The sequence below is a fragment of the Drosophila serrata genome, unplaced genomic scaffold, assembly GCF_035046125.1.
Source record: "Drosophila serrata isolate PLE 108 unplaced genomic scaffold, ASM3504612v1 contig_184, whole genome shotgun sequence".
Taxonomy (NCBI): domain Eukaryota; kingdom Metazoa; phylum Arthropoda; class Insecta; order Diptera; family Drosophilidae; genus Drosophila; species Drosophila serrata.
In genome coordinates, this window is record NW_028257082.1 from 3,605,829 (window position 1) to 3,619,108 (window position 13,280).

General features: G+C 40.6%; 1 protein-coding gene across 1 annotated transcript; it reads right to left on the reverse strand.

Moving 5' to 3' along the window:
• Positions 1–7,456: 7,456 nt before the first annotated feature.
• LOC110189000 (uncharacterized) lies at positions 7,457–8,290 on the reverse strand. The gene is made up of 3 exons (XM_020958952.2): positions 7,838–8,290; positions 7,600–7,772; positions 7,457–7,537 (listed from the first exon to the last, which is right to left on the reverse strand). The coding sequence occupies exon 1, from the start codon at positions 8,126–8,128 to the stop codon at positions 7,922–7,924; it is 207 nt and encodes a 68-aa protein (XP_020814611.1). The 5' UTR covers positions 8,129–8,290; the 3' UTR covers positions 7,457–7,537; positions 7,600–7,772; positions 7,838–7,921.
• Between the last annotated feature and the right edge of the window lie 4,990 nt (positions 8,291–13,280).

Here is a 13,280-nt window from a genome sequence, read left to right on the forward strand (position 1 = left end):
TGATGGCTCTATTTAATGGCACAATTGTGTAAATACCCTGTGACCTTCGGATCTTCAGCAAATATTTAATTTTTTGAATGAAAATCAAAGTCTCCGCTTAGAGAGTGTTGTGAAATTTGTTCAAAATATAAATAAATTTAATAGAAAGCTTATGAAATCAAATGTAATGCAAAAAAAGTAAATAAACTTAATGAGGACTGGTAAGGCATACTTATATTTTAGTAATTAATTAAAATATCTGCTCTTTAATATACAAATTTGTGTTATAAACATTTAATAACTAATATTACATTTTAAAGCCTTGAATTGCCATAATTAAAATATTTTTACTTTCTTTACATCAACTTTCAAGAATGATTAAAATATGTCATGTATTACATAATATTTTCTTGTAGTTTTAATAAATTTAAAAAGATAAAACCCTAGTTTATTTGGTAAAATACAATTTTTCCAAGCCTGAGAGAATTTAAAATATAATTTTCAAGCAGTTTGGTATACCCCTTGCTACCCTCTGTATCCACTGTCGAACCCCTTTTCATATTGCGTATACGACGCGTTGGCAAAGCCTTTGGCAATCGACTCGCCTGTTGTGATTGCGTCAGGACATCGGAGGCGGAGGAGGAGCGAGGCTTCGCGTCTGGCATTGGCTCTTTGTTTACTCATTGCCTAATTGCATGAATATTTTTGGCTCATGCACAATTTTGTTTATTATTACGGCTTTTTGTTGTCGCTGTTGATTTTTGGGCAAAATACTCTATTCAAAGGCCAAATGCCAATATATGTACGTACTCAGCGTACTGAGGCAATTTGAGTGCGCAATTAAATAAAATATTTACACTTCATTTGGCTCAATGTTTGTTGTTAATTAAATATACAAACGCCGTCCGCCATTTGACACAAATCGATTTGAATGAGGAGTCCCTAAGCTAGACTTTCCATACGGAGAAGTTGCATCACAGTCAGGACTGAGACAAGTCCATCAGGAAAGCCAAAGGGAAAAAGGACGCAGGAGCAGGCGAAAGAGGGGGGAAAAAATAAGTTGATGTTGGCCTTAGGAACCCTGTTGTCCTGTTGACTGCCTTTCAGCTCAAGTCGAGCGAACATCTGAGCTGCCGCCACAGCCAGTTACCAGTCGGTAGTTTCCTACTGCTTTCGACAGCTGTGCTCCGTCGTCCGCCGTCCGTTATCCTTCGTCCCAGTCCCTCGATATCCTTCCTGCCCGTGGAGTGAAACATAAAATGCATTTTCCGCATTAAAAAACTGAACCAGAAGACTCTGCTGACTTACACATGGCCCCCCAGAGTTGGCTGAGGGCAACAAATTGCTTCTGATTTCTTATTTGAATCGCCTTTTATTTTCCCATTTCGATTCTCGTTGATGGTGTGTTGCGCCGTGTGGGGAATTTTATTTAAATTAATGCCATTAAAGTGTTAAATGCATTTGCAACGGCTCCAACGTGGAGCCGTGGAGGAAATACTTGTGCCGGAGGAGAAAAAATAATATAAACTCGAATATAAAATTAACAGGGCGTGAGATGATTTCTGCCGCAATACAACAGATGAATAAAACTCGACGTGCATTTATTTCTCACGTATTTAAGCTAATTTATGTGTAACCTCATTAGAGAGAGAGTGTGTATATGTGTGTACGCGTGTGGCCCATAAAATTCACTCATTTTTAATGAGTGCCTTTTGTGTGTAAGGGAATTACAAGAGGCCCCAAAACGAAATGAAACGAAATGATGATGCACGAAATGATGTTAAAATGTGTGTGAGTGTGTGTGTGTGTCATGGCATTGTCATTTAATTGTTTTTATTTTTTACTTGACTCTCCATCTCCGCATCTGATCAGCATTTTCACTTAATTCCTTCAGAGTTGAACATTTAATGGCATACTTTTCGGGGCCAAATTTAAGGCTCGCAGATAAGACGGAGCTGTGCATCTCCTTGTCTCCTTGTGCGAAAACGTGTCAGCTATTCTCATATACATATGTGCGTACATGGAGCCTTATATGTACATCGCACTCCGAGACGTCTTCGTGTCTGTGTCAGGACAAAGTCATGCATAAAATATATACAGGAAGAAATTAAGATAGCTTCGAGAAGGCGAAATTTGTATACTCTCTTAGCTTGAAATCGATTATAACTATGGCAAAAAAGCATTTAATTTAATTTGGAAAGCATTTTTGGGTTGGTTTTTATTAGGTTAAAAGAAAGCATATTGAATTTATAACTACAAAATAGATTTGCCTCTGCTCTTAATGGAGATTAGGAATTTATTGGGTCCGAAAGGACTTCATGTCTGCGTAGCATATTTCCGACTGAAACTATATCCTGTAAGGGTATAAAAATTATGAAATGGTAAAACAAAAAAGAATTTTCGACCAAATGTGCGTGGGAATCCAGCAAATACATGTGAGCACATACCGTGCATATTTACTTGTATAATTCATTACGCGGCTCCATTGTCTGCAATTCAGCTGAAATTTGTCATGGAAAAATGTTGGTTAAATGAGGCATAGTAACTCTTTTTTTTTGTTGCCCAAAAACAAATCAATCAGTGACAACACAATGTCAAATAGCGAGACAACATTTTAAATTGTGATTTATTAAAGCTAGTAATAAATGAGACACTGATTTTTTTTTAAATATTTTAAGGGCAAAAGGTAAGAAATTTTGTTTATATTTAAAAGGTAAACATCAAGCTTATAAAAAAATAATTATAGGAACTATTAACACAATATATATTTAAAAAAAAAGACATTAAGTTTATGTAAAAGAATTTAGCAGCAAAAGTTATTTTTGTAAGAGTTTTAAATACAATTAATTCATTAAATATTTCTACCCTTCTACGCCGTATTTCTTTTGGCATTTTCAACTTTGACTCCAAGTAATGCTTAACTTTATTTTTCTTGTTTGTTTGGCAGCGACTTAAAGCCCGAAAGGAGAAAAAGTACACGAGAAACTTTTCTTCCGCTCAATGTCAGGGCCTAATTGGGCATCTTTGGCTGGTTGCTGCTCCTGTTTGCTACTGTTGGCCACAGTTTTTCGACTCATTATGCTGGTTAAGTTAACAACAGTGACTCAATTGTGCTTGGGAGCAGCTGCCAGGGGGAAAGCGCCCCAAAAAAACCCAATCTCCGACATCAGAAAGCCAACTAATTAAGCTTCGATTAACTTTGCCATCGAGAACAATGGAGCAGCACTGGATGACTATGACAAGCCACAGGATTCCGAATTGCCATGGTTCCATAGCCACCGAAATCAACTGAATGATTATGGCCCCAAGGAATAGGGACAGGAAGTAAGAGCCAGGCCTAAACATTTTGTAAATAATCGAAATATGGGAAGCACTTCAAGTGCTTTGCCACAAAACTTTCCCCGCCCCCCCGCACACACGTTGCGGTATCATTTCGTTGAAACTATAGCACTATAACCACGGCCATCGCTCTATGGCCTCGAGTGCTTAAAAGTTCAAGATTGTGCAAATTTCAACAATGGAATAAAAGTTGTTTGATGTTAAATGGGAATTAGAGCAGAGCCAGCAGGGAAAGAGAATGAAATAGTGAGAGGCAAAGAGCAGAAGCCATCCAAACACGGGAATATGGATCGAAAATTAAAACAAAACTTTCAACCAAATAAAAATATAAATTGTTTACGAAACAGTAAATATTCAAGGAAATTCACTGCATACAAATGAAAACAATCAACTTATTGACAATGCTAAGAGAAGCATCTTAATAATAAATTTGGAAATAATTATATCTGAAGCAACTGAGAACCTTTAAATTTATATAAACCAGTCGATAATGAAATATTGGTAATGTAAGAAGGCTAGACATTCATTTGCAGCTTGGCCCCCATTTTTTTAACCACTTTACATATATTTCTGGTTCTCTGTTAAATTTATTTTACAATTAAAATAAAACAAACAGATTACCCGCTCTATTAGCGATAGATGCCTGTATCGGATCAGTTTATTTTAAAAAATCATGAAGCCTATTTTTTTGGCTATTTTGGTTTTTGCATAATGCGAAGTGGGAAAGTTGTCCAAACTCTTTTTTGTCGACGACACTGATGCCAATTTCAATCAATTCAATTAATGCCTCAATTCATGGCTTTATCTCTTGCAGGCCGTACAAATGGGAAAGTGGGAAATGGGGGGAAAACAAAAGAAAAGAAATGAAAAAACATCGAACGGAAATCCCGGACAAACCGCAATGGCCGGCAGCAGACAATGCAAATTGTTCGAGTGCCATCTCTTTCCCAGCTGTATTGCCCTCCCGCTCTCTCGTGTATCTGTATCTGTGTATCTGTAACTGCGGTTTCCGTTTTGGCTTTTTTCTCCTTCTGTGTGTTTTTATTGCATGTGAAGTATTTGAAGTATTTGCGAACTACGCTCGAGTGTATTCATTCTCGTTTTCAAAAAGGGAAAGGGGACCCAAACGGCCAAAGGGGGCTGGCAAAAAAAAGAGGGAAAAAGGACTTTAATGTACTCGCAGTTCATTTCGTATTCATGCACTTTACAATTTCTTGTTTCCGATGCAGGCCAAATGCATGGGCAGCCACAATGGCCCGGCCAGGGGACACGACCTCGGAAGCACACAGGGACGGCAGTAGCAGGAGCAGCATCAGCAGGATCTGCAGGATGTCTGCTCCTTCGGTTTCGTTTGGGTAATCATCTGCTCCTGAGTGCTTGAGTGGTCTTTAAGCTATCTGCTAGCCATGATGGATAGATGGAAGCTGTGGTCCCAGTAACAGCTCCAGTCTCAGGACCAACTCCTGCTTCAGCTCCAGCTGGGGAACAAGATTTATGCGAGAGCCCAAAACCAAGAGCCAAGCTCTCGTTTTAAGTTAGTATAATAATTTGATATCCAATATACTTATGTACTTGCCATAAAAATGAACTCAGCAATTTTTATAAGTGAAAAGTAACACCAGTCTTTTGGTTTAACTTTACCATAAATCATGCTTCGGTTTTCGTTTTTTCAAATGAGCTAACCTTACATCATTGAACCATGTATTTTTACAAAATAATCCCTGAAATTAACAAGATTACCGTGTTTTAAATATATTATACAAATTCAAAATGATTTTGGTTTTAAATTTATTCCTATATCCTTAAAAATATATCTTCATTCTTGAGATATATTCCCAGCCACGATTGGATACGTACTAAGATGCATAACGAATTTAAGCCATGGATTTGCAATGAAATGCAAATACCAGGACACTCGGCAATCAGGGGCTCTGGAGCACTTGAAACGAGTTCGGTTTTAAACACAGATCCTTACACAAGAAGAAGAAAGAAAATAAACACTGGGAAACAATGGGTGGCGACCAAGGCAAAGATCGAACAGGAAAGCACGTGCAGGCGGCTGGCGACAATCATTACAAGGACGATGAGCATAAACAACACGGCGGCAACACACACACACATCCAACATTCAACATTCAACATCCAACACATAACATCCTGACAGACGGAAGCGCAAACACAGCATTTACACACTCGCACACTCACTCACGCGTCGGGGTGTGCGTTATTTACATACCACACACACACAAACACACTCACACACTAGCAGCACGTGCCATCCTTTATTTGTGTCACCATTTATAAGGAGGAGAGAGGTGCATCTGCCATATACCATTTTATGCGACACAAAAATCCGCACATTATGTCAAATGTTTTGTTTGTCCTTCATGTTGGTGATGTCAGCGTCCGTTGTTTTTCCCGTCGTTGATTCTCCTGTGTCCTGGCAGCAGCAGGACTACGTGCCTGTTGAATTGTCCCGCCACGATTCAGATTTAGTTCGCATTTTTACTGGCCAATCGAGCACAAATTAAGCCCGGATCAAGGACTAAGGACCTGACCAAAAGCAATCGCTGGCTAAGCACTCCGGCGACTCCGTACCGTTTTCAACCTGAAGTTTTTGGCCAGCTTAACTCGCAGCCAAAGTTTTCGTTTTTTGTTTTCGTATTCGCCTCCATTGCCCCTCTGTCCCTTCCCAGGATTCGAGTTCGTTGGTAAGAGAGAAGTAAGCACAATTGGGTCAATACACTGCTGCCAAATCGCTTGTGCTCGAGCCAGGGATTTGTTGAAAGCAGGAAGAGGATTCGGATACAGATACACCCCAAGATACAGTTGCAGACGGAGAGTCATAGGACAGAGGGCATTACCAGACTAATCCTTGAGCTGGGACTCTTTCAAGTTCAATATCTGTTGCGCTGCGTCTTCGTCTCTGGGATAATTGATAGCTGAAAATTGTTAATCATCATCAAAGTCTCACTCAACCTCCACATGTTTCCTTTTAATGGGCTTATTAGTCGCTGGGGCTTTGTGAATTTTACATTTTCACCTGTCCAGAATTAATCCCATGACTCTGGCCTGGAAGACTGTTCAATTATCCTAATGCCACTTTATCGGCATTACGCATACGCAGCGTGTGTCTGTGTACAACCAATGGGAAGCTCATAAAATGCAGAGCAAGCATTAAGATATTATTTGTGGTTTCCCGACTGCAATTACTTGCAGAATATTCCACTGGGAATGCTTTAAGTTTGGCTCCCTTAAAGAGCCCTGCGGATTCTTGGCAGTACATTGTGCGTATAATTTCTCTAAGCAACACCACACATTCCAAAACCGAAATTTCAGGCCACAAAGTGTCAGACAGATGCTGCGGCTGCTGCTGCTGCTGCTGATGCTGCCGGCAATAAATCTTGAAGTTCATTAAAAAGTTTATTTATATTTCACCTGCTGGAGTCTGGCAAAGTGTCAAAGAAATAAAAGCCCGAATCGTCGACAAATCTTTGTAAAGCCCGACCTTGACTGATGGCTCCTCATAAGGTTTTTAGAATTACAAAAAAGTTGAGCCACACGAAATAAATGTTTAAACAAGGAACAGCAATCAGCTGTAGGGCTAGAGCCAACTAATTACTTTTCGAGCCTTAAAATATACATACATAAATAAAATAGAAACCACTTTCAGGTAAATATATAAAACTGATAATTAGTTGTTTATTTTGCAAGCATTTTCTATTGAAATTCGGAAATACACGAAAAAAGGGCGTATATTTTTTCGCTCTGTTAATTAATACTACAAATAATTGGCAGCCGGTGCAGCCACATGGATTTCTCTCTTATCTAAAGCCAAATATGTGCATTCACTAGCTTCATTCAACTAAAACGCGTTTCGCCATTGAGGAGTCAACCGGGACGCCATCAAAAGGAAGCGCTCCAATAAGTTTGAATGGCATCAGGATGCTCGCACACACACAGACTCAGACAGACACGAAAACCAAGGATATTTGCATGTGAAGCACAGGATAGTGTGCTTCATGGCTTGGTGTCCTTGTCTTTGTATTCATCAACAATGGGGTGGTCTTAATCTGGCATTAATTGGAAATCCAAGACCACAAGCGAGCGGCAGTGCAAATGAACAGATAGTACAATATAATAACTATGACTATTTAATTCAGATACGTAACATATGCATAGAAAAGGAATCATGGAAAATTTTGTTATTTTATAGTAGCTGCGGGAGGTTGAAACATGAGTTAGTACTACAATATATAGCGGTGTACAAATAACACTCACGGAGTATTGCTCTTTATCTGGAGCAAGGAAATAATAATAAGCGAATATGATTATGTAAATAGCGATTATAATCAAAAGGACAACCATGAAAACATACGTCCAACTTCGATCGACCTTGTGGCGCTCATAGCTAATATCACGGCGAGCAAACATCTTGATATTAATTAATAAATCTGAAATTTGATGAAATAAATTACTTCATAAAGCTGTTAGACCTCTCCTCTTATAGGTTACTCACCTTAAAACATTGTTGACACCAAACAGACAGCTTTTTGATCCCGACACAGGTACGTTTACGTGTCTAACATAACCTCGGGAGCGTTCAATCACAGCGCACATCATAGGACGAGCAGTCGCCAAAGTCCGACTCGAGGGTGAAGTACATGCCCACACAGAGCAATACCACCAGGATGAGAATGCCAATCCAGTAGATAACCCGCCAGAGGGGCCATCTTCCTGGGGGTTTCTTTGGCCGACCACCTTCTGGCTCTTCCGCATCGACCTGGCGACGACGCAGCTTGTTGCCCATGCCACGGTGTGTGAGAGGGTGAGTGAGTTTGACCTCTGTTTTGGGGATTCGGTTTTGGAATTGGGATTCCCGGAATTGGGGCTGAGAAAGTGGGTGAATATTTTCCCCCCGCCCCGTAGGCTGATAATTGATTGGATTTTCTGGGGCGACTCGACAACAAACAGAATGATTACATTTTATTGAAATTACTTAACCAGCTCGACCGGCTGAGATTCATCTCGACGGCAAAACTTTTGGCTAATTATTTAAGTTAATTGGCCTTTGTCCGCAAAGGACAAGGCGGAACAATGACGACGTTGTTCTTGATGATGATGATGATGATGATGATGGGGGTGGTTAGGTCAGGCCTAAAATATTTGCACCGAGGCCACAAAATGTCTCGCAAATTTGTTCAAATTACTTGAAACACACAACAAAAGTTGCGGCCACTCTTCGACATCCTTACAGCCAGACGCCATGCATAAATAAAGTGGCCTCCGTCTCCGGTTCCTGCTTCTGCTCCTGCTCCTGCCACTGCCACTGCGAGGGAAGGAAGTACAAAAGGACTTTTGTTTGCGGTCCAGAGATGAAAAGTCATTTCTCTCCATTATTTGCCAACTAATTGGTTGTAGTAGGACTTGTGCATAGTCTGTGCAATTTACCCAACGAATTTGTGGAATTTTGTGAGGTGTCAGAGCCCGCCCACTCTTCGTCACTTTGTCCTTTTTGAGGCTAGTTACTAGTTGTATCAATTAAGTGGCCAAAATTGGCCAAACGAAGGATGCAACTTAATGTGAGACTGCACTATTCGGGGTAACTAAAGATTTTGGACTTAAATTCGTTTTCGTCAGGGCTTCATCTTCAGCCGTTGCCGTTCGTCGTTGAAATTGCCATTACTGCCTCGATTTCAGTTTCTGTTTGATGTTAATGAAAGTTTCCGTCGTGCAAATAAAGCCGAAAGCATGGAAATCAGTAAAACAAATTGCAATCTGCTTTTTATCGCACGTCCCTGCCGCTGCATGACAAGAAGGGAATGGCTCCTGGCTGCCAGCAGCTTCCTTGCTCCATCATCGATTGCCAGTCAGGCTTTTCCTGCCGCTCCTCCGTTTCTTGCCCGGCTCCTCCCGCTCTTCTCCAGTTACTGGCCAGGCTATTGACTTGCTCATTATGGTCCTGACGATGAGTTCGACTGCTCATGCTCTTCCATGCTCCATGTTCCCGATTCGGTTCCTTCCCCTCTGCCATATACATATATAATATATATATATCTGTGGGTATTTTGGTTCCGTTTCATTTTCAATTCGCTTTCAATTTGGCTCACAAAGCATGGCTACATCGTGGCTCTGGTATCGTGGCCCGGCAATCAGGGGGCATAAATTGTTAATATATCTTAACGGATATTCAATTTCCCGTGATGCCCCACGATCCTCAACCAAAATAAAAACGCATTAAATTCGTAACAATGCTAAGCCGCTTCAACCGAGAGAAGCTAGACGACTTCCAGCGGGGGAATTATTAAAAATTCAAAGTCGTTATAGAATGGCAAACTTTTCCGTCCCGGGCCAAGACATAATAATAATATAGAGCCAAAGCCGGAGAGTAGACGAGCTGAACTGAAAATAAGGAATGGCCAAGGACAATGAGGAGACAACAGGCGAACTATGAACTGAGAAACTGAGAAAGCTGGGAAGCTGCAGGCGCTGCAGGAGCTACATAAACTGCAAAAAACTGCACAACTGCGAAACTGAGATACTGAGGAACTGAGAAACTGAGATGCCGATGCCGAGGAACTATGCCCAAGTTGGCTGTCTCTCTGTCCGTTTGTCCCTCTGTCCAACTGTTTATTTTCACTAGACTCCGCCTGGCTTCGGCCTTATTACGCTTGGCGGCCCATCATCTGCATGGGGGTGGTGTCCTGATGCCCTGATGTCCTGGTGTCCTCGTGTCCTGGTGTCCTAGTGTCCTGGGTTAAGACCAGCCGGGAGGAGGCCGGCAAGTTGTCAACTAACTTTGCAACAATAATCGCCAAACGTGGCAGGAGGAGCTGCAGCAGTGACAGAGCTGAAATAGCAGCTCGTAGATAAAAACCAGAAAACAATAAGACTCTCGGGCTGACTTTTATTCCTCCATTTCCCTTCCGTTTTTCCTTCCCCGCCAGTTTAATGCACTGCAACTTTTCGCCTCGCAAAAAAATAAAAAAGCAAAGGTCCTCAAAAGGGGCAAACAGCAGCAAATAGGCTGAAGCGAGCAAAGGAGCAAAGGATCTCTTCAGACTTTCGAGACTCGGCCCACAAAGGCATGATTGCTTTTTCCCTCTGTTTGGCCAGACGGCAGTAAAGGAAAATGTCAAGGATTTGGGGAGGATTCGAAAAGTTTGATGTGCCCGTATGACATAGTTTTCAAATTTTAATAAAACAGTGAACAAGAAGTAAGCCCCTCATTGAATATTTATTAAATTCTCTACTTAATTGAGCAATATCCACTTTTAATTAACCAAAAACCAAGGGGGAAAATTATACAAATATGTTGCGGTCGTTCTTATATCAGGCCATCAGATTGCACCATAAATTATACGAAATGTCCAGCCATCATTTTGAATGCTTTTAAAATCCATTTAAAATGCAAATAGGAAAATGTTTTAAGCATTAAAATTGACAATGTGAAAATGAAAAATCATAAAATATTATTGGGAAATTTGATGCAACAGCGGATATGATATATACATTATTATATTTTTTTATCTTAAATACAAATGTATGATGCATAACAACTTCTCAACTTTAAATCCCCAAAAGACCCCACATAAAATAAAAACATAATTACCAAACAGGATTCGTGGCCTTAAGAATATAATAATTCAAACTTTGCAGACATAAAACATTGTCATTTCTCCCCCTAATTATAATTCTGCTGCAGACTCACTTACGAAAGTAATCCCATTTAATTATAGAAATCTCTTACTGAACTTTTAACTTCATTGAAATATTGAATTAGCTGTGCCGCAGGACGAGGAGCTGCGCTCCAAAAAATGTCTAACCAATTTCTGGCATTGCCATGAGTAGTATGTGGTGACTGAGTGGCTCTGCCTCTTGGAAAAGAGCAAGGAAAACGTTGGATAGTGTGCGTGGCATATGTAAATTTTGGGCTAATTAAAATTAGCATATATTTCCCCCTTTTTCTACGAGGACACACGCGCTGCCAGAGCAGTCCTATTATCTGGCTCAGCCGCAAGAAGACGACGGGGCCAAAACTACGCGCCGAGAGCTGATTAAAAGAGAAAGCTAACAAGCGTTTGCTCTTTGCCCCCTGCCAGGACACACATATGGTGTCCTTCCACCCTTCCGCCCTACCCCATTTTATGCCTCAGGGTTTCTGTGTCATTTGGGCTCCGCATTAGAGTCGTAAAAATTTATTGTAACTTTTTATTTTTTGTTTCTTCCAGGCCAAACGTACCCGAACCCTACTCGGTCTGAGCTGCTGGCGGGCTTAAGGCATTATGCCTTTTAATTAAACCGTTGAGATGTGTGTCAGACATAAAATAAAATGGAGTGAAATATATTTTTGCATATAAAATACTCGCATTTAAATTGTTTTTGCTTTCGCCAAGCTGGGGCGGGCTTTAGTCGATTACAAAGCTTGGTATTAATTATGATAATTATGCTTAAGCGCTGGCTGGTTGGCATTTTAATTGCTCATACGCCATGTTGCACATTCTATATATAAAATGCATTAAACAAAAAAAAAAAAAGAGAGAAAAATGAAAAGCTGAAAAACTGAAAAAATTAAAAGAGAAACATACAAAAGAAGTTATAGTAAATATCCTGTAAATATTACAAAATATATTACAAAAGACTATGCATCAATTCGTGGCTGAGTTCACTTGGCTTGCTTTGTTTGAGAGGATGCACTATCCTTGGGCGAGTCCTTTGTTAATTGCCGGAAATGCAAATGGGCGACGGGGACGACACACAATGAGTGCCGGAAGCCCGCTCGACCATAAATGATTTCCATTTTAAATGCGTGCGAAACGCTTTTCCATTTTCGCATTTATTTGCTTTGGAGGTGAGCCAGAAGCAGCCGTAGCGCTTTCCTTTTTTTGCTTCCTTGTTCTGAGTGCCCATTTTGTACGCAATTTTCATTTCTTTGGGTCCTTGTTGAACAGGAGCAGCAACAACAACAATTCTCTTTGGCTTCACACCAAATTTGATTTCATTCGCAAGACGCTCCATGCTCAACGCTCTCAGGTTAAATGGTGCAGAAACTCCTGTGTTGACTTGCTGACCGTAGGAGCGACCCCAAGTAGGATCCGGGAATGAATTTAAAAGCCACTTCTCCGGCGGGGGCATGGGTAATGGGACGACTGGCCGAATCCGGTTTGTTGTCTCTCTATAAATAAATGTCACAAGTTTTACATTTCGAACACTCTCTCCAGTCGCTGTCAATTTGTGCGCTTTTTCTCTCTGATTCCCTCTGTGTGTGTGTATCGCATTTGCATAACAAAATTGCTCTGCATTTCTCATTTCAATGCGATATTTGTAGCATTTTTTACATATTTTCTGCTTTTTTTCTTCTGCTTTTTTTTTGGGGCACACACTTTGAACTTTCCTTACGAACGACGAACGTCGAAGTCAGAGAAAGAGCCAGTTATCCATTTGCAGCTCAGCAAGTTTTGACTGCAAAATGTCAACAAAATAAATGCATAAATAAGGAGATCAGCGTGTCAGGCCACGCCCACTCAGTGAGCGCCGCGCCCTTCGTTTTAGGAGGTCTCAATATAACGAGATGATGAAAAATGTTTGAGTTTTGCATTATTAAAGTTCTTGGCTGGCAGTTGGCAACTTTTCACGTGCTGATAAATGGCCCCAAGCACTCTCCATCCTTCCTTCTCTCCCAAGGAAGGAAATCAGAAGGGGGGGAAATAGGGAAAATGGGGAAAATACGGAAACTATTGCGTCTGCACTTCGGGTGCAAACATCTTTCAATTGAAATATATATATATCTCCATTTCCGTGTTTGCTTATACGCGAGTGAGTGAAATCCGTAGCATACTTTTCCGCGCGCTCTCGAAAGGGGGGAGAAAAACATCTTATAATTAAAACATTTTAATTAATATATTGAGTGCGGACTTCACGCACTTTACTTCCCCTCCACACATGATTAAAAGATTGCCATA